General features: G+C 54.2%; 1 protein-coding gene across 8 annotated transcripts in view; it reads left to right on the top strand.

The window, feature by feature from the left end:
- Positions 1–20,958, top strand: part of GLI2 (GLI family zinc finger 2) — a 263,527-nt gene extending 242,569 nt beyond the window's left edge. For all 8 annotated transcript variants that reach the window (XM_086349276.1, XM_086349270.1, XM_086349307.1 and 5 more), the window contains 8 exons: positions 1,330–1,543; positions 3,166–3,288; positions 6,330–6,464; positions 9,051–9,200; positions 11,874–12,038; positions 13,158–13,436; positions 14,997–15,333; positions 16,739–20,958. In XM_086349276.1, coding sequence (XP_086205402.1) covers positions 1,330–1,543; positions 3,166–3,288; positions 6,330–6,464; positions 9,051–9,200; positions 11,874–12,038; positions 13,158–13,436; positions 14,997–15,333; positions 16,739–19,161 — 3,826 coding nt within the window. In that variant the 3' untranslated portion in view covers positions 19,162–20,958. The remainder of the gene's footprint in view (positions 1–1,329; positions 1,544–3,165; positions 3,289–6,329; positions 6,465–9,050; positions 9,201–11,873; positions 12,039–13,157; positions 13,437–14,996; positions 15,334–16,738) is intronic.
- The last annotated feature ends 260 nt before the right edge of the window (positions 20,959–21,218 follow it).

Here is a 21,218-nt window from a genome sequence, read left to right as displayed (position 1 = left end):
TGGGTACATCTTCGTGAGCCTGTTTTTCACCCACCAAACAATTTCTGATGTGATTAGTTACCCTTACCGAGCCTGTTATGAAAGATTCCACCATAAAGTCCAAGGCTGACTTTGCTAATATTTCAGCAGGTGTCCCTGACCAGCACTGGAAGTACCATACTGACTTGGCCCTCACATGTCTGGGCTGGCAGAGGCCTCCCTCCCGGGTCACAGCATGGCACACCCAAACCTCCTCAACACTGCCTACCCTGTCCCCTCTGTGCAGCCCTCGGCTTTTGAGAGAACTCAGACTCCAGCCAACCTGACTGAAACCCACGACCTTCCCATGGCCCTCCAGAAAGAGGGCATGGGGGGCAGATAGAAATGTCAGGAGAGCTCAGCCGAAGGACCAGGACGAGGAAGGATAATGACTGCATCTGTTATCTTTTGGTGCATGACAGAACAAACAGAAACAAAAAAACAGTTTGGAAGCAGTTTCAAACAACAATAAACATTTACCATCTTGTACCGTTTCTGAAGGTTAGGAGTATGAGACTGGCTTAGCCTCAGGTCTCAGGAGGTTGCAGTCAAGATGTCAGCCAGTGAGACTCACCTGCCTCTGGGCATCTGTTTCCAGGATGGCTCACCCTCAGGGCTGTTGGCTCAAGCTTCAGTTCCTCTTCACAGGAGCCCCCCCACATGCTGCTTGAGCATACTCACAGCATGGCAGCCAGCTCCCCTTCCTCCAGCGCCCAGGGGAAGTGATCCCACAGAGAGCAAGGAGGAAGCCACAGCATCGTCTATGACTTAGCCTCAGAGGGTACCATTTCTCCCTTGATAGATCTGGGATAGATCCATTCTGTAAAGACTGGTGGGTTCATAGGCAGATCACCTGGTAGAGCTCAGAAGTGCAGTAGGAGTTCAAGAAAAGAGGAGAATGTGAACAGAGGCCTCAGGGTGCACTTCCTGGACGAGGGGGCATTAGAACAGACATCAGAGGTCAAAATGGGTTCAAATAGTTCAGGGGCATCAGTGATGCAGGGATGCATCTCAGGCATCAGAGCAGTGAAGGGCCAGGATGTGGGGAGGGACTTGCCAGGGCAGAAGGCTGCATCCTGGGGCAGGGCCTAGTGTCTAGCACAGAGGAGGACGCCTGAGACAGCAGGCGGTGGGGAGCCGCAGCTGGTGCTTGAATGAGGTAAAGTCATAGTAATGGGGAGAGGTCAACAACTTGACCATCCTGATCTCTGGGCAGGGTCCTGTCTGCCCAGGACATGTAAGCCTCACAGAACCATGCTCCCCACCCCACCCCAACCCCACTCCTTCAACCTTGTCTGCCCTTCTCTGCAGCCCAGCCTTCACCTTCCCCCACCCCATCAACCCCGTGGCCTACCAGCAGATCCTGAGCCAGCAGAGGGGCCTGGGCTCAGCCTTCGGACACACGCCACCCCTGATCCAGCCCTCGCCCACCTTCCTGGCCCAGCAGCCAGTGGCCTTCACCTCCATCAATGCCACACCCACCCAGCTCAGTAGCAGCAGCAACTGTCTGAGTGACGCCAATCAGGTAGGTGGGTGCAGGGAGCAGGGGGGCCACCAGCTACTCCTATGAACCCAGGGAAGGCCGATTGTGGCCATCTCATGCCAAGAACTTGTGGAAGGACTCTGGGCACAGGTCTGACTGGCAGGATACCTCTGGGCAGAGACCACGTGATCAAATGGGCCTTGGGCTCGATGCCTGGTCAGGAGACCCAGACTGGGGCTTCACACTGCCCTCACTCCCTGTGGGCAAGAGCCCAGCCTCAGTTTTTTGGCCACCTATCTAATAAGACTAATGAGCAAATGGAGAAACTCTAGGATTCAGAGTCAGGCATCATACAGGGGCTTCATACATAGCACGTAACATGGATGAAACAGATGGAGTCATGGCTAATACCATGCAGCTTAGTTTTAGAGCATGAGAGCCATCTTATTTGACTTTCCCAATGGTCCTTGGACAGGCCTGGGCCCACTCACACAGTACCTGGCACACACTTGGTGCCATGAGCATTTGATGAATGAACGAGGTCCTTTTTTGCAGATGAGGAGATGTAACTGGAGTCATGGAGACAGTATGAGACAGCGAGAAGGGCACAGGCCTCGGAATCAGACAGTGTTTTGAACCCTGATTTGCCCGAAAGCTCTTTCAGCCTGAGCTGACGCCCCTGCAGAGTAGGGCCTGCCACCCATATTAAGTCACTGTACCTGGGTCCACCTGGATCCTGGTTAGCACCCATGATGACAGTTCTTGAGGTGAAGCACAGGCCACTCAGTTAAGGAGCAGCTCTCCCCAGGGCTCCAGCCAGCCACCCAGCACCTCCCCCAGATGGTGGCTGTCAGCTTTTGTCACACCCCCTGACACTTGAACTGTGGTGCTGGAGAAGACTCTTGAAAGTCCCTTGGACAGCCAGGAGATCAAACCAGTAAATCCTAAAGGAGATCAACCCTGAATATTCATTGGAAGGACTGATGCGGAAGCTGAAGCTCCAATACTTTGGCCACCTGATGCGAAGAGCTGACTCACTGGAAGACCCTGATAGTGGGAAAGATTGAAGGCAGGAGGATAAGGGAACGACAGAGGATGAGATGGTTGGATGGCATCACCGACTCAATAGACATGAGTTTGAGCAAACTCCAGGAGATGGTATAAGACAGGGAGGCCTGGCGTGCTGCAGTCCATGGGTTCACAAAGAGTCAGACACGACTGAGCAATTGAACAACTGACACTGTAGCTCTAACCTGCTTGTCCCAAGGAACCACGCTCTTCTGTCCTGCTCTTCAGGCCCTGATAGGGCCTGAGTGGCCAGGCCCTATCGTCCTCAAACCCAGAGTTGCCCCTGACTTGGAGGGCTGAGAAGTTGAGGCCACTGAGTCAGGAGTGGGGGTCCCCAGCATTTCTCAAAGAGAGGGTCTCCTGCTCCATCTCTGTGGGGTGGGGGCTATATGGTGGGGAGGAGGGCGCTGATGGGCCAAGCTCTGGGCTCTCCTGGCTGTATCCCTGGCCTGAGGACTGAGCTGGGGTGTAGAGTGGAGTGTTTCTGAAACTGCAGTCACAAATGTTGACACAGATGGTCCCAGAGGTAAAGCCCCAGGAAAACTTGGGAGGTCCTGCCCGCATGTGATGGGTCCCTCTGTGCTTCCTTCTCTCAGAACAAGCAGAGCAGCGAGTCAGCCGTGAGCAGCACTGTCAACCCCATCATCATTCACAAGCGCAGCAAGGTCAAAACTGAGGCTGACGGCCTACGGCCAGCCTCCCCACTGACCCTAACACAGGTAACCTGCCAGCTGTCCTCGGGCCGGGCTCCAGCCTTGTCCCCTAGGGGCCGTGACTCTGTTGGGAATGAGTGATGGACAGCTTGCATGAATGAATGAGTAAAGGGATGACCCAGAGAGGGAACATTGCAAGTTCAAGGAGGGCTAGAACTGTTTCCCTGCTCCCTGCACCCCATGTGCTCATCAAGCACCCACTGAACAAAAGAAGGAAGGGAGGCAAGGATGCTGGGTCTGCAGCACAAGCCCCAGGTAAACTGAGTCGCTCACAGCCCCTGAACAGCTCAGGCCCGTCCTTGCTCCCTCTCTCTGGAAATCTGTCCCCCACCTTATCCCCTGGACAGTAGGAGTCACATCCGTCCAGAGGCTCCCCCCACCCTGCCAGCTTCTGGGTCACTTTGTCTCCTGCGCTGCTTGGTCAGCTTTAGAAAGGTGGCGCTTTAGGAACAGTGCCTGGTTTGGCTCTGCGCCACCAGGTTTGCACAGGGCCTGGTGTGCAGTAGCTGGGAGATAAGGTTTTCTAAGGACTCAGTGCCAAGCTGAGGGAGTGAGTGTTCCAGTGTGCAGGAGGGGAGAGGGGACAGGTCCTGGTGGGAAGGAGAGGAACAGAGCCACCTGAGGCCCATAATGGGCCTCTGAGGTTCCTGGAGATCCTGCCACTTGTTCCAACATCAGGCTGGCAGGCATGCAGCCCCAGCTCCTGGGAGGGTCAGTGTGTATACTGAGCTCCAGGGCCACCTCTCATGGTACCTCCACCCATTACTGCAGAATCAGCAGCTTTGACACCGAGCGTCCTGGGGGCCTCTGGTCCCCATCTTCCCTACATCTGCCGGACCATCCTTTATCAAACCTGTAAGCCATCAGGCATGCTCCGGGCACTTAATTTTTATGAAATATTGGGTTCTGTTATTGTCAGGCAAACACAGGGGTTGGTGACAAATTCTTTTCCCTTCACTGACGCCAAAGCATCTCCGCGTGATGCATGGTCTCCACGCGGCCGGCCATCATTGGGGGCCGTTGAAATTGATGAGGACAGCACGCATCCAAGGGAGATAAATGCGCTGGAGCTTCGGGGACAGGACTGCGGGGCATGGGGGCGCAGTGCAGGCAAGGGCGCTCAGCCCCGGGGAGCCTGCTGCCCTTCCTCATTCACCCGGTGTCGGGGGGTGGGGTGGGGGCTGGCACACAGAGCCCTCCCTCCTGCCCAGCTCGGCTCCCACCTCATGTCAAGAAAGGACAGGCGTTTATCACCAGGAGGCTGTCACCATGTCACTCAGGGTCCTGATTCACTGACCTGACAGGGTCCTTTGCTCCCTGACTCACTTGCAAGGTGGATGGGCTCTTTCTTTTGGCAGAACAGAACAAGTCCCTCCTGGGCTTCAGCCCTCAGACTCCTGGGCTAGGATGCCACCCCGCTGAATCTGGAGACCTGCCCCCCTTCTTGTCCGTCCTCCGCTCAGGTCCACCTGGCAGCTTTTTCACACCTTTTCCGAAATAAGCAGATCAGGCAGCTTGAGGAGTAATAAGGTTATCTCCAGTTTTTCTGGAAGTGCAGAGGTGTTCAGAGGCCCTGCCCATTGCTAGACATTCGGGACAGAATGTTCCTGCCCCTCCTTTTAAGGTGGGCTGAGTGCTGCTGCCTGGGGACTTACTGAACAACATGTCATCATTTTCCAGAACGCAAACATTGATTGTAAGGTGCTCTGGGAAATGACACCTAGAACCCGCCTCTTGGAGGAGCCCTTGCAGCATTTTGGAAAGCCAATCCTGGGTGCGAGTCTGCATCAGCCATGGGAGGGTCACGGGGCTGGTTTCTGCCCCTAGAAATGCACTCGGCTTCTGGAGGGAGGCTGAGGTGGGGGCTGCAGCCTCCAATTCATTGAGTCTCTGGAGCCTGCTAGGGGCTGGGGTGCCTGTCTGTGGGGAGAGGGTGTCTTCCCCCCACCACTCAGCCTGAGTTATGAATGCTTTCCCTGGAGGCTCTTTTGAAAGACAGAACATTCCTGCCATTTTGGAAATAGTTTGCAAGTGAAACAGGTCCCTTAACATCTGCCCCTTTGCCTGGCTTTGCCCTGAGCCTGCCCCATAGGCCAGGGGGTCCTGGGGAGGCCTCGGCCCACTCTGGGGGGCTTCGCCAGGCCTGCCTCCCAAACTGGCCATCTGTGCCTCTCCCCAGGCCCTCTCCTGGAACCACTCAGATTGTCCCGGGCTCCCTGCTTTGAGGCTGCCCCCACCCCCCACGAGCTCTGTTAGCATCGGCTGGGATGGGGGCAACCTTGTGGGGTTTACTCTTGGTCTGTTGCTGCTTCGAGAGGAAAAGGCTTTGTCCTCTTTGAAAGGAGCTTTGATGCCTATAATCAGAGGAAGGCGCACCTTAGGGGCCTTTCCTTCCCCCTGAAATGGGCACACGGGGGCTCCAGCGTGGCCAGAAACATGAACCCAGACCACAAATGCACTGTGTTCTGGAGGGAACGGTCAGCCTCCACTTGAATGTTAGGGTGCCTGGCTGTGGTAGCAGCATACAAACACCCACATTTTAGGCTTGTTGCAGGGAAGCCGATTCTGGGAGAGTACTCTGGGTGCCATGTATGACCCTGGGAGGAGGGGACAGTACAAGGATAAGGCCAGGCCAATGTGTGTGGAGTTTCCTCTTGCCTCCAAAGAAGAGCCGACCCTGTTCATATACATCCTGTGAATACAAATGCCCCATCCCAGCCTGTGGGGCCCACCCCAGCTCTCCCCGGAGGAGACCATATCCGATAAGCAAAAGTCACTGCCCTCCTGTCTCCTGTTCTCGGAGCCATGTCCACTGGACCCATGTCCACTGGACACAGGATGTGATGGGACACCTGGGTGGTGACAAGCCAGCATATGTGCGTGCCTGTGGGTGCACGCGTGTGATGTGTATGTGAGTGCAGGTGTGCCTCCACCTAGACCAGCCCATGGGTCCTTGGCACAGCCTTCACGGGGCTGACAGTGACCTTTCCCCAGGACCAGGCGGCCACACAAGGCTCACGTGGGTATCCTCTGCCCCACTCCCCCAGGAGCAGCTGGCTGACCTCAAGGAGGACCTGGAGAGAGACGATTGTAAGCAGGAGGCTGAGGTGGTCATCTATGAGACCAACTGCCACTGGGAGGACTGCACCAAGGAGTACGACACGCAGGAGCAGCTGGTGCACGTAAGCCCCTGAGCACCTGCACCCGGCCACGCGGAGCTTCCAGGCCCTCTGCTAGAGAGAAGGGACCCCAGAGGTGCCTGCACCACCTCCTGGGCAAGTGGGAGGCATGATTACTTACCAAAGCTGTACTTATTTCTAAAATGGGGCTTATAAATACCTATGTCATACAAGAGAGGAAGAAAAATAAGGAGAAAGTTAGAAGGAAAAGGAGCAATAAAATAAAGCCCAGAATAAAGTTAGTATTAAAAACCAAGTATTCTGAGCTAGAGGTCACATACACATCTCTCTCTTTTTTCTTTAAGCTTCCTGGCAGTCAGAGCAAAGAGGGAAAGAGGATTAGTTAAGTCAGCCAGTGCCCACAAGATAATAACAAACCTAACACTGAAATCTGAAAGAAGGTCCTCCCATGGAGAAAGGAATTGGTCGTTTCCTCTTGGAGACCGTGCACAGATACTCAGTGTACATGGGTGCAGTTGAATGTATACGCCCATACAAGGAGTGAGCTGCTTAAAAATGCCTAGTTACTGACAGACCAGGAGATCAGAGATCTTGAGAACTGGGTGTGCTCTTCAGGGTCTGCCTCTAAACTCCCTACAGCAGCAGCCACTGCGGGCTAACTTGTGCAGTGCAAAAAGCAGGAACAGGGGCTTAAGGCAGGAGGTGCCTGGCTTCCTACCTGACCCCACCACAGCACGCCAAGCAGTTCTGAACAAGTGACTGCACCTCTGGGAGCCTCAGTTTTTCCCTCCTGTAAATAAAGGTGGAGCCAACCCTACAGAGGGCTGAAGGCTGACTATGATACCAGCATAAACACTTAGCAGAGAGCAACCTCCAAACAGCAATTCCCTCCTAGTTCTTCCTCCCTGTTCCCCACACCAGCCAAGTGTTCTCCTCCTCTGCATCTAGAAAAGAACTTTAAGTCAAGAATAAGTCTCCCCCAGTCCCAACACACACACTTTTTAGTGAGTGAGTGTCTATAAAGATGAACCTACACCAAGCTGGCAGCTCAAGTGCTGGGTAGATACACATCAACACACATACATACACAAACACACACACGCAGCGGTCACACCTACAGGCTATCCCACATGAGTTGCCTCCTCCCCAGGTCTGTAAATCAACATTTAAGACACTGCCCACTCCCCCTGCTTACTTTTGGCATGAGCTTGCACTCAAAGACTGTAGGGTTCTTTTGCCTTGGGCTTTTTCACCCCAAACTCTCACCCAGGGGACTGGAGTTTCTTAGCAAACCCATTACTGCTGATGTTGAACCTTTAAAGCAGGGTCTTATCTAATCCCTCAGGGACTCGAAGATAACTTTTCAACCTGTGCCACCTCTTTGGGTTAAACAAGTCTTGAGGTGGAGTCCGGGCCATGGGAGCTGTGAGTTTTAAGCCAGTAAGATGAAGAGAGGAGAAGGAGAAGATCTGAGGTGGGGAGAGGGCCCAAGCAGAGGGGTGGAATGAAAGTGAAAGTCACTTAGTCGCATCCGACTCTTTGCGACCCAGTGGACTATACAGTCCATGGAATTCTCCAGGTCAGAGTACTAAAGTGGGTAGCCATTCCCTTCTCCAAGGGATCTTCCCAACCCAGGGATCGAACCCAGGTCTCCTGTATTGCAGGCAGATTCTTTACCATCTGAGCCACCAGGGAAGCCCAGAGGAGTAGAGAGGAAGATGTAAAAGATGCTCTAGCAAGGACTGAGTCGACTCCAAAGAGCAGGGAGGGGATTCTTCATGGAAAGGCAGACAGTCCAGATGTGGGAAGCAGGGCTCCAGCTGCAGTCTCCTACCTGGGCCCTGGGCCGTCATTGGGGCTGTAGGTGACTACCTGAGTCTGGCCCTGGAAGGGACAGGGTCCCATGAGAGGGGGCAGCCTGTTCTGCCCAGCTCCATCTCTCTCTGTGCTCCCTGCGAAGATGGATGGCCCAGGCACGCACATAAGCTAGAGCCCCTAGTCAATTATTAACAATTTGTTGCTAAGTAAACCAATAAGAGAAAAATGAAAGGCATTGTCAGGAAGCATTTTGATCATTTGAAAAGCTTTCAGAATGGAAAGTGAGGCTAATATGCTAAGATTTCCCTGGAAGTTCAAAGCGCTGTAGATTTTGCTTATCTCAGTGTTGGCATTTGTATGCATAACAGTCTGGCCTGTCACCTGGGGCAGAAGGGCCCAGCGGTTTTCTGTCTCACAAGGATAGAGGCTGCCAGTAACCAGATGCTCAGCTCTGGGCAGCGTTGTAGGTTGCAAAGATCTACAGCAGTGTTGTCCAAGAGAGGGACACTGCCAGCCCCAATGCCAGGCACATGTGTAATCTTACATTAGCTAGGAGCACATTTAAAAAGAGGGAAAGGAGACTGGTAAAATCAATTGGAATCATATAGTTTAACCCAATGTATCTAAAATATTATCCTTTCTGCATGCAATCAATATAAAACAAAATTTTTGAGCTATTTCACATCCTTTTTTTTCATTCTCAGTCTGTGAAACAGGTATGCCGTGTGGGGGGTGGTCTGCACAGACCAGGTGTAGTCTGGAGGGGTGGGTGGCTGGGCTCATCCCTCTCTGTGGGCTTGTTCCTGGCAGCACATCAACAACGAGCACATCCACGGGGAGAAGAAGGAGTTTGTGTGCCGCTGGCAGGCCTGCACGCGCGAGCAGAAGCCCTTCAAGGCACAGTACATGCTTGTGGTGCACATGCGCAGACACACAGGCGAGAAGCCCCACAAGTGCACGGTGAGTGGCCATGGGCTGGCCCGTTGGCCAGGTTACGTGGGTCACGTTGGACATGGCTAAGCACGGAAAGACCCGGTGGAACAGCTTTGGGACAATGGGACAAGACCTGTCAACAGGACATCCTGTCTGCTCCTGCCCGGTCTGGCATCCTAGGGGCCCCTTGTTCTGTCTGCTGCCCCTTTCGTTTGCACTCTCCCTGAGGAACGTGTGCATCTAGGTACCTGCGGTGGAGGTGTGCTGGTGTCTCTGTGGTTGTGTTTGTGTGACCAGGAGCCCCAAAGCTATGCCCCACTCAGCTGGGTGGCCCTGAGCAGAGGGCTGGCTCCGTAGCTCCCCGCAGGCTGTCCTCTGCACAGAGAAGAGTTTCACTGGAGAGTCACAGATTGAGTGATGATGGTTTAAAAGTCACTTTGGCGGACTTAAAAAAAAAAAAAAACGTGAACACAATTATAAGACCTTTTGGACAGTCTCCCTTATGGAGTCAACAAGGTTTGTGACTATCTGGTGAGACCTTTATTTAACACACAGGAGTTCCTCCCTTTCAAAGGAGCAGGCCATTTGTGTATCTTCTTTGGGGAAGACTCTATTCTAATATTTTGTCCGTATTTAAATTATTTGTCTTTTTGTTGTTGAATTGTAGTAGTTTTACTAGACTCTAATCGGATATATGATTTATATGGTTTTATATGATATAATCGGATATATGATTATATGATATATATGATTTTCTCCTATTCTATAGGTTTTCTTCATAGTTTCCTTTGAAGGATAAAAGTTTTGATGTTCAGAGAGTTTCTTTTATTGATATTGCTTGTGCTTTTGGTATCATATCTAAGAAACTACTGCCAGATGCAAGGTCACAAAGATTTATCCCTGTTTTCTACTGGGAGTTTTATGGTTTATATGTATGTAGTTTTATTTATATGAACATGGAAATATATACACATATATATTTTTAGTAGTGTAGCTCTTCCATTTAGGTCTTTAATCCATATTCATTTAACTTGTATATGGTGTGAGGTAAGGATCCAGCTTCATTCTTTTGCATGTTGTCACACAGTTGTCCCACTCCATTTGTTGAAGAGACTGCTCTTTCCACATCAAATGGTCTTGGATCCTTGTTGAAACCCAATTGACCCTAAAAGTGTGAGTTTCTTTTTAAACTATCAGTTCCCTTCCATTGATGGCTACATCTGTCCTTATGCCGGTACCACACATGGTCTTTTTTAATTGAAGAATGGTTGATTTACAGTGTTATGTTAATTTCTACTGTATAGCAAAGTGACTCAGTTATACACACACATATATATGTTCTTTTCTATATTCTTTTCCATTATGATTTATCCTAGGAGATCAGATATAGTTCCCTGTGCTATACAGTTGCTTGATTACCATAGTTTTGTTGTAAGTTTTGAAGTTGAGAAGTGTCAGTCTTCCAAATTTGTCCTCCTTTGGCAAGATTATTTTTGCTTTTCTGAGTCCTTTGCAGAAGTTATTTTCTTCAGGCCTGAGTGGTAGCAAACCATAGCCCTCTGATATGAGCTGTGAGCTGCAGAAACAGAAGTCATTGGAGCCAAGTGTGCTCAGTCAAACTGGTCAGGAATAAAGGGGAGGATGTGAGGAATGAAACAGTTCCTGCTGGGGTTTATGTGTCATTCTGGGGGTAATTTTCACGGCTACACTGGATGCAGTTGCAGTATCTTTGGAATAGGTAACCCTTGCAATGATCCTTCCCTCCCTCCCTTCCTGCCCCCCTCTCTGGCTCCCTCTTCCTTTCCTAAAATGTTTCTTGAGTGCCAAAAAATGATTCTATTCACCAGGCACTGATTCCTAGGAACACAGAAATGAATAGGACCTAGAAGGTATCTGCTTGCAGGGAGCTTGTATCCTTGTGGGAAGGCCAGATAACAAAATGATTAAGATAATTATAAACTGTATTAGGGAGTATAAAGAAAAAAGGGTGTTATTATAATTAAGAAAATCAAAGAATTGCTGTAGGAGGAGATGACCCCAAAGACTGAGAGGGAGTGGGCTGGGCCAAGGCCAGGGTGGGTGGGGATAGGAAAAAGCTTCCAGACAGAGAGGATGGTGCGTGCAAGGCCCCTCACGCGGGAGAACTTAGTGGGGTCAAGGACTAAAAAGGAGAGAGACATGGCCTGAGCCAGGGTCAAGGTGGCCTGCTCCCTCCGCAATGTGGGGGACACTGGATTTTATTCTTGGCACATTTTAATGCATAAAAAATTCTAATCAGGGAGGGGCATCAGGAAACTGTTGAAAATAATATTTACCGAGTTTTTAATCATATGGGAAGAGTCTCATAATGTGCTGTCGATTTTAACAAGCAGAATAAGCAACTGAATGCTTGAGATGTTCCAGTTCAGGTTTTTAAAATGTGAGGGGATGACCTGCAGAGTCCCAGAATGAGACTTGCCTGGAGGTCAGCAGTGCCTGTCCTGGGCCATGGAAGGTTTCATTTTCCTCCTTGCACTTTTCAGTCTTTTCCAAGTTTTCGAGCTGTGTCATTTACATGATCAGGAGGGAAGGGAGATGTTTAGATCTGCACTCCTGGCTGCACCTGTAGGGCGGAGTGAACCAGTCCACAGGTTGGGCTCCCTGCACTGTATCTGGGACTCACTGTATCTGCCCTCACTGACCAAACCCTTCTCTTCCCAGTTCGAGGGCTGCTCAAAGGCCTATTCCCGCCTGGAGAACCTGAAGACTCACCTGCGCTCCCACACCGGGGAAAAGCCGTATGTGTGTGAGCACGAGGGCTGCAACAAAGCCTTCTCCAATGCCTCAGACCGTGCCAAGCACCAGAACCGCACCCACTCCAACGAGGTACCCGCCTGGGGGCCCCGGCATGGGTCACCCTCACCCCATGGCTTCTTGACACCTATAGGCCATTTGGTAGCCAGATGTCACTCCCTGCCACCCCATGCTGTTGGAGCTCAGCACACAGCCCTAACCCCTGTCCCCACAGTCCGACAGCAGCTGATGACACACTCCAGCTACTAGTGCTGCCTGGCCTGCCATGGCTGTCAACCTGCCCTCAGTGGGGCACATGAGGCTCTATCTCCCCAGGTAGCCAGGGCCCCGGGCAGAGCTGAGGGAGCCCTTGGTGTGGGCTGTACCTGCCTCCCGGTCTCTCCTAGGGTCAACCACCATCACTCAGGTAGACTCAGGAAAGGATGTCTCTAAAAGTTTAGGGACATTTTGGACCCCAAAGAGACTTGCTTTGATAAGAAGTCAGAGGAATTCCCAAAGGTATCAACTCAGAGCATCTAAAGACAAGAGATAGCCTTGGAAAGGTATGTGTGTTTGCAAGTATGTATGTGCCTGTGTGGATGTGGTTGTATGTGTTATGCGGGGAGGAGGTATGGATACGTATTTGTAAGTATGTGTACACACGTGGGTGTTTATATACATGTTTAAGTGTGTGTGTTTAGGTGGATGTGTGTGCATACATGTGTGTACATGTCTGTGTGTATACATGTAGACAAAAGTCTGTTTACATATGGATGTCATGCATGTGTGTCTGTATGAGCTCAGGACTAAGCGTCAGAAACCCTGGGTTTTCATTCTGCTCCTGGGTGACTTGGAGCCAGTGTCTTTGCCTCTCTGAACCTGTCTTTCTTCATGAGAGAGAGCAGGGTGTTCAGTGCTGTCTCACAGACATATAAGGAGGTAATACACTCACTGATACTAAAAATCCCAACATGCTGATCACACCAGGCACTGTGACCCCTCCCTCCACAGGCTCTGATCCGTATCTCCAGTTTGGGGGGGTGGGGATGAGGGTCTCATTAGCCACATGCTTACCTGCAAGAAAAGGTAGCAGGCGAGGCCGGTGGGGCAGGGCTCCATCCAGGGGTCCAGCCCCTCTCAACAGGGGTGCCGCAGTGCTGCCCTGCGGAGTCTGCCTTCCTGCCCCATGCATGACGCCTCTTCACTTCCCAGAAACCCTACATCTGCAAGATTCCAGGCTGCACCAAGCGGTACACGGACCCCAGCTCCCTCCGGAAGCACGTGAAGACGGTCCATGGCCCAGACGCTCACGTCACCAAGAAGCAGCGCAACGATGTGCACCTCCGCGCCCCCCTGCTCCGGGAGAATGGGGACAGCGAGGCCGGCGCCGAGCCCGGCCGGGGCTCCGAGGACAACGCCGAGGCCAGCAGCACTAGCCAGGCCGTGGAGGACGGCCTGCACGTCAAGGCCATCAAGACGGAGCGCTCCGGGGTAAGCCAACTGGGCAGCAGGGGCCCCGTCCACGCCCCGCCCCCAGGGGGCCACGCCCAGCAGCAGAAGAGCAATGCCATCTGCAAGGGGGCACCCTCTCCAGGAGCAGAAGGATGTCCCTCCTCTCTACAGCTCAGTATCCCTCCCTTCACCACCTCTGGCCCCCACCGAACCTGTCTTGAGCCAAGTGCCATTCTGCTGGGCTGACCGTGGGGAACAGGATGCCTGCCCCGACTGGGTCAGTCTGCAGGGTGCGGGTGGTTTCCGGTGGCTGACTTTCCCACCGGCCCCCAGGTGTCGCAGCTGCCCCCCACCCTCTGTCCTGTCTCTGTGTCCTTGCCCTTCTGGCCTGCACCCCTTTTGTTCTAACCATCTGTTCTTTGTCTCCACCTCTTTCTCCTGACTGTACCTCCCCTAAGGATAGACGGTACTGAGGTGAGCAGAGGAGCTGGGTGGGACTGGGGGAGGGCTGGCATGAGTAAGGGCGGCTGGGGTGCTTGGCCAGGCTCCTCAAGGGCCTGGGAAGGCAGATTTGGTTAGGTAGACAGCAGGTGCTGCAAGTGGGGCCGTCGGAACAGGTTACAGCTGGCAACAGGGGGCAAGTGTGCAGTCACAGGAGGAAGCCATGGGGTCCGAGCCTGCATGAGGATCAGGGCAGAGTGGAGGTGCAAATCAGGCTGCAGAGGAGGGAAGGACAGACCTCCAGAAGGTCTTGAGTCCTGAGGTGAGGAAGGTGGGTAGTGCCATGGGCAAGTGAAAGCACTGCAGCTTCCCTGGAAAGGTCTGGAATGTGGGACCTTCAGACCAGGAGTGAGCCGGAGATGCTTCATCCCAGGTGAGCCTTATTTGGGCTCAGATCCTAGGTCACAGTGAAGGTTGCCCACATTCTGTGAAGTTCCGCGCCGTACACGTGTGCCATGAACTCTCATCCCACTTTGCCTTGACTCAGAGGGAGTGCTGGTTTGGGGAGGGCAAGGGCAAGGGCTGCATCCAGCAGCTACAACCTCTGCAGTCAAACTCCCTTTCTAACAACCCATCTCCAGCCTTTTGGGCAGGCAGCAGGTCAGCAGGCCTTCACTCTTCCTTGCTTCCTCGAGCAGCCCATTACTGCTGTCAGGATGCTTAAGTCTCCTCTTTTTGTGTTAATTTCACACGGCTGCGGCAGCCTCTGTGGGGCTCAGCTGCCAAATGTTCACATACTGAAAGCTCTTCAAGCAGAGCTCTGGCCCAGACACTGGCTGGAAGAGCTTAGGAGCACAGCAGGGAGGCTGTGTGTGGGGAGAGGGGCTGTAGGTGGGTGCCTGACGATTACCTGGTGCCTTCTACTTGCTGGGTTGTCTCCATCTATCCATTGGCTCTCTCCAGGGGGCAGCTCAGGTCCAGCTTATAGTTGGGGAAGCTGAGGTTCAGAGAAGTAATGCTTTGAAAGCTCCTCCATGCAGCAGCTTCCTTCTCGCCCCCCGCCCCCACCTCCCCAGGTGTGCAAGAGTGCTGTGTTGGGTGGCAGGGCCCATGGCTTCTCGCACCCTCTGAGTCTGTGCCTTATCATGCCCCCTGCAGCTGTGTCAGTCCAGCCCCGGAGCCCAGTCTTCCTGCAGCAGCGAGCCCTCTCCCCTGGGCAGTGCCCCCAACAATGACAGTGGCGTGGAGATGCCGGGGACAGGGCCCGGGAGCCTGGCAGACCTGACAGCTCTGGAGGACCCGCCGCCAGGGGCTGACACCTCCGCCCTGGCCGCCCCCTCTGCTGGTGGCCTACAGCTGCGCAAACACATGACCGCTATGCACCGGTTTGAGCAGCTCAAGAAGGAGAAACTCAAGTCACTGAAGGATTCCTGCTCATGGGCCGGGCCAGCTCCGCACACCCGGACCTCCAAGCTGCCTCCCCTCCCGGGAAGTGGTAGGTGGAGGCCCCAGATGCACTGGTGGGGTGGGAGGGAATCCATTGTGATTCACACCCACCAAACACCATGTGCTCTGGAGAAGATAGATCTTATAAGCCCATTGCACAATTTTGGAAATTGAGGTTCAGAGAGGTGAAAGTGCTTTGCCTAGATTAGTGGTAGAGCTGAGACTTAGCCCAGGCATGAGTGACTCCAAAGCCCATGCTCTTCCAACTACACCATGCTGCATCCCCATAACTCCTCAAAACAGGCAAACTCAGCTCCCATCATCCTGTTCCTCATAATCCATTCACTTGTCTATCAGGCACCTGCCATAGATACCATAGCAAAGACCCTCTGCAGGATAGTGAGATATTCCAGTCGCTGTGGTGAAAGGCCATGCCACCAGATGCAGGATGAGCCAAGTAGCACCTAGGACAGAGCTCAGGGTAGTGAGAGAAAGCAGGGCAGCTGGGGAAGAGCTGGGAGGACCTCCTGGAGGAGGCAGCCCTGTCCTCAGCCTCGGGAAGTGTTAACCAGGCTTTGAGATGGAAGATGTCCTCACTGAGCATTTCCTGAGTGTCGACTCTGCCGAGCAGTGTGCTAGGCACCAGACACCCTGGGGCGCTGAGCCTCTAAGCTGCACTCCAGGGACTGATGGCCGTGTAGTAGGACTGGGTTATAGAGGGGTGACATTGAGAGGTCTTCCTTGAAGGGAGGATTGTTGTCCCAGCTGTTGGAGGAACTGCCAGCAGATGGCCTTCAATTCCCAGCCTCCTCCAGAGATTGCCCAGGGTGTGACAGCTGCCTCACCCAAGGTCACCCCTTCCCAGGGTGGCCCACATCCAGGAACAGATCAGGGATGTAGAGGCCGCTCAAGGCCCAGAGCGCTCCGTGAGATGAGCCGCAGCTGTCGGGGGTCCATTGTTGCAGCTGTCTTCTCCCAGCCCACTCTGCAGCCTCTCTGCCCTCCCGTGGCCCTAGGTCCCAGGACGCTCTCTATAAACAGCCTGCTGGGTAAACACAACCCCAGGGGAGCCCAGCTGGCAACACCCATCCATGGATGAAGAGGGTACAGGGAGGCTGTGTCCAGGGCCCTCCTGGGCTCTTTTCAGTAACCCAGTGTTCCCCAGCAACACATGCCACCCCCAGCTGGAGACCGAGAATGGGGAGAATGAGAGCACAGGGCCTGCCCGGCAGCAGCAGACTGGGATCAAGCCTCCTAACTTCTGCTTGTGCCCTGGCAGTAAGTGCCACCATTTGCTCCCAATTGTCTCTTTCTTCCTTTTGTTGAGAAATCATTGACTGGGTGCCAGACCCTATTCCAGGGCTCTAGGCCCAGCAGGCTCAGTGCCCTCCAGGCAGTCCAAGCATCGCCTTTTGTCCCACATTCCCAACGCTGATCCCTCTCCTCTCCCACAGGCTCCGTGCTGGAAAACTTCAGCGGCGGCGGGGGCGGCGGGCCCGCGGGGCTGCTGCCCAACCCGCGGCTGTCTGAGCTGTTCCCGGGCGAGGTGACAGTGCTGAGCCACCTGCAGGAACGCCGGGACAGCTCCACCAGCACAGTCAGCTCGGCCTACACCGTGAGCCGCCGCTCCTCCGGCATCTCCCCCTACTTCTCTAGTCGCCGCTCCAGCGAGGCCTCGCCGCTGGGCGCCGGCCGCGCGCACCCTGCCAGCTCTGCTGATTCCTACGACCCCATCTCCACCGACGCATCGCGGCGCTCGAGTGAGGCCAGTCAGTGCGGCGGCGGCCCGGGGCTTCTCCAGCTCACGCCCGCCCAGCAGTACAGCCTGCGGGCCAAGTACGCAGCAGCCACAGGTGGACCTCCCCCGACCCCACTGCCGGGCCTGGAGCGCACGAGCCTGCGGACCCGGCTGGCGCTGCTGGATGCTCCCGAGCGCGCACTGCCCGCTGCCTGCCTGCGCCCGATCGGGCCTCGGCGGGGCAGCGACGGGCCACACTACGGGCCCTCGGGGCCGTTGCCCGCTTTCCCCCACGAGGCACCAGGCGGCGGGGCGCGGCGGGCCAGCGATCCTGGGAGGCGGCCTGATGCCCTGGCAGCCCCGCGGGTGCAGCGCTTCCACAGCGCCCTCGACGTGACCCCAGGCACGCTACCGCCACCCTGCGGCCAGGGCCGAGGCCTCCGTCTGCAAAGCCACACGAGCGCAGACGGCAGCCTGGCCCGCAGCGGCTACTCACCCCGGCCGCCCAGCATCAGCGAGAACGTGGTGATGGAAGCCTTGGCGGCGGGGGCGGACGGCACAGGCCCAGAGGTCAGCCTCGGACTGCCAGAGGACGACCTCGTACTCCCCGATGATGTGGTGCAGTACATCAAGGCACGTACCAGTGGCACCCTGGAGGAGAGTACCCCACCGGTGTACCCCCCGGAAAGCACCTGCTTCTCTGAGAACCCCAAACTGCCCAGCCCCGGGCTGCACGGCCAACGTACCATAGCAGCTGCAGACTCAAACGTGGGCCCCTCCGCCCCGGTGCTGGGAGGCTGCCCACTGGGCTACGGGGCCCCCTCCAGCCTGAACAAGAACAGCATGCCTGTGCAGTGGAACGAAGTGAGCTCAGGCACCGTGGACGCACTGGCCAGCCAGGTGAAGCCTCTGCACTTCCCACAGGGCAACCTAGCTGTGGTACCACAGAAGCCAGCCTTCACCCAGTACCCAGGATACAATCCGCAGGGCCTGCAGCCGAGCCCTGGGGGCCTAGACAACTCACAGCCACACTTACAGCCCTACAGTGGAGCCCCATCCGCACCCAGGGGAAATTATACACAGCAGCTGCGGCAGCCAGGGGCTGGCAGCCAGTGTCCCAACATGACTGCTGCAGTGAACCCCCACCCCGGCTACGGCCAAGCCCACCCCCAGCTGAGCACCATGGGTGGGACCCTGAACCAATTCCCCTCCTCTTGCAGCAACATGGCAACCAAGCCAGGCCACCTGGGGCTCCCCCAGCAAATGGAAGTTGCTCCTGACCCCACCATGATGGGCAACAGCCACAGGGAGCTCGGCATGCCCAATTCCAGCCTGGCCGGGATGCCACCACCTCATCCAGCACAGAACTACTCACAGCAGAGTCATCACCTGGTGACCACCATGAGCCAGGAGGGCTACCACCAAGGCCCCAACCTGGTACCTTCCCACCAACCTAGTTTCATGGAGCCCCAGCAGGGCACAATGGGGGCAGCTGGATCTAGCTTTGGCCTAATGCAACCCCGGCCACCCCCAGAGCCTGGCCCTGCCGGCCGCCACCGCGGGGTACGTGCAGGGCAGCAGCTAGCCTATGCCAGGGCAACTGGCCATGCCATGGCTGCTATGTCAGCCAACCAGGAGATGACAGAGTCTGTACCCAAGGGGACAATGGGCAGCATGTTGTCCCTACCCCCTCAGCCACCCCCACAGGACACAGGTGGGACCCAGGACCACAGCATGCTCTACTACTATGGCCAGATCCACATGTACGAGCAGAACGGAGGCCCTGAGAACCAGGCCGGCTGCCAAGCCCTGCGACCCCAGCCAACACAGCCCCAGGCCTTGCCCTCACCGGGGGTCAACCAGGTGTCCAGCACTGTGGACTCCCAGCTACTTGAGGCACCCCAGATTGATTTTGATGCCATCATGGATGACAGTGATCACTCCAGCTTGCTTTCTGGCGCCCTGAGCCCCAGCCTCCTCCACGGCCTCTCCCAGAGCTCCTCCCGCCTCACCACCCCACGCAGCTCCCTGACTCTGCCCTCCATCCCCGCCGGTATCAGCAACATGGCCGTGGGGGACATGAGCTCCATGCTCACCAGCCTGGCCGAGGAGAGCAAGTTCTTGAACATGATGACCTAAGGCCCCTGGCACTGAGCGGACTTGGAAGGACCATCACTTCCCAGGGCACGGTGCTTTTATCTGTTTTACCTTTTTCCCCAAAAAGTATTAAATAGGTCTGAGGGAGTTTGGCCAGTGGCTGGTTCAGACCACAGATGCTTTAAGGGCAGGTTTGTGTGCATCCCGTCTGGTCTTCCTTTAGATAATCTTTTGGAACTCTCAAAAGTCTCCACGGAAAAGGCAAGGCAGGGATACAGGACTCGTTTACACAGTGCTTCACAGCCTCTGGTGTTTATGGGTGTCTGGCTTTGTCACCTCTGTCATTTGGCTAACGAGGGATAACATTGGCCCAGGGCATTCCAAGCACACATGGAAAGAGGTGAGAGGAACCACATTTGGGTTTGAATCATCCAAAAGCCATACCAGATATCCCAATCCAGGAAGATAAGTTTCTTGCTCCGGTGCCTGCAAGGTAAAGGAATTCCTGGCCCACGGGAATTCTTCTGTGAAGCTTAATTGTTGAAGCCTCTGACATCCCTTGCTGTGGAGGGGGAAACTTTTTTTTTTACCTGGATGGTTTGGAAGCACATCCTTATGGGTTTGGTAGAGCTGGTGTCTCTACCCTGCAAAGCCAAGTTTGCAGCTGGCTGACTGTCCAAGTGTATATGGATGAGTAAAGTATGAAAACATTGCCCAAAAAAGGAAAGAAAACAGTATAATACTCAGGGCAAGCCCAGAAGCTGCCCAGGCCTCTCCAGACCATGTTTACAGTGTTCATGCATGTAGAATGTAGCCCTTCCTGAAAAGAACACATTTCTAAATACCTCGGGGCTGCTGGGGGTTAGGGATGGACCAAGGTGAGCTGAAGTGTGTGATGAAGAGGGGCCTGGCTAAAGAGCACACTGGGGGCCCAGCCTCAGGCCGCCCTGGAAGTCTCCCAGTAGGAAGAGGAAGTCACCTGTTTACCCAACCCTGTTTCTCCAATGCACTGTCCACCCACCTTATGGTGGAAAACTGTGGGGCTTGATGGCAGCCTTTGCCCACATTCCTCCAGGCCATGCTGTCCACTCACCAGCAGCCCCCTGACTGACCCCAAGCTACAACATGCAGTCCTGGTATCTTCTGGTCTCCCTTCCCTCCGCCCACCTGTTCATTTCACAGAGAGTAATGATATGCATGGTATTTTGGGCAGGGGTGGGATTTTGAAGGGGTTGATTCTTGGGATTCTGAGGGACCATCTCTGAATTTTCCTGTTCAGTGTTGACCAAGCCCCACCTGGAAATGGAATTTGGAACTGGCATCAGAAGACATTGTTCCCGAACATATGGGAGGGTGAATGGATGCATCCTCCCCACTACACACGTTCACATACACTCGGCACCTTTCTCATGTTGAATTTGTGGCAACCTTGCTGAATCCACCTGCATCACTATGAACTTGACTCTGACTATGAGCCTGGCTTCAACCAGAACATGGCCAAAACCTGACCTGGGCCTCTACACCCCAGAACAGCAAGTGCTTTGTCAGGGTTCAAAGACAAGGTCAAGTTCAAATGACAGCCCTGAGACACCTCCAGGGGTCTGTGCTCTGTGTGGTGCATGTTCTTTCCCTGGGCTAGGATTTCACTGGCCGTTCCCAGTTTGTATATAATCTGTACAGAAGACGGCGTCCCTGAAAATACCGTAGGTGCATCATCCGGTCAGATTTATATCTCCAAAACATTTTTAGCTTTTTCTACATGCTATGAATTGAGATGACATACTCAACTTGTAAATAAGTCGTTTTTTGTACATTAAAAAAAAAGTAATTTTTTCATAATTTATTTGGTCTGTCTGCTTCTTTCTTGACATTAGTTAATGAAAACCTGAGCAGTAAATTCAGTGCATTTAAACAGAAATGAGGCTGTATTTTTTTCTCAGCAGCATCAAAATTGACTGTCCCACCTTTGCCAGGAAATGTTTAACGCTGGGGCATTTACTGGCTGGCTGTTGTCTCAGGGTGGAGGCAGTGGGAGGCGGGGCCGGGGGGTGAGCAGGATTTGACGTTGTAGAGGGAACATCTTGCTGTTCTTCCAGCCA

Source organism: Bos grunniens, chromosome 2 (assembly GCF_055505025.1).
Source record: "Bos grunniens cultivar Pamir isolate PY7600 chromosome 2, Bosgru_T2T1.0, whole genome shotgun sequence".
Lineage (NCBI taxonomy): Eukaryota > Metazoa > Chordata > Mammalia > Artiodactyla > Bovidae > Bos > Bos grunniens.
Note: the sequence above shows the minus strand (reverse complement) of the source record. Positions and strands in the feature narration are given on the sequence as shown.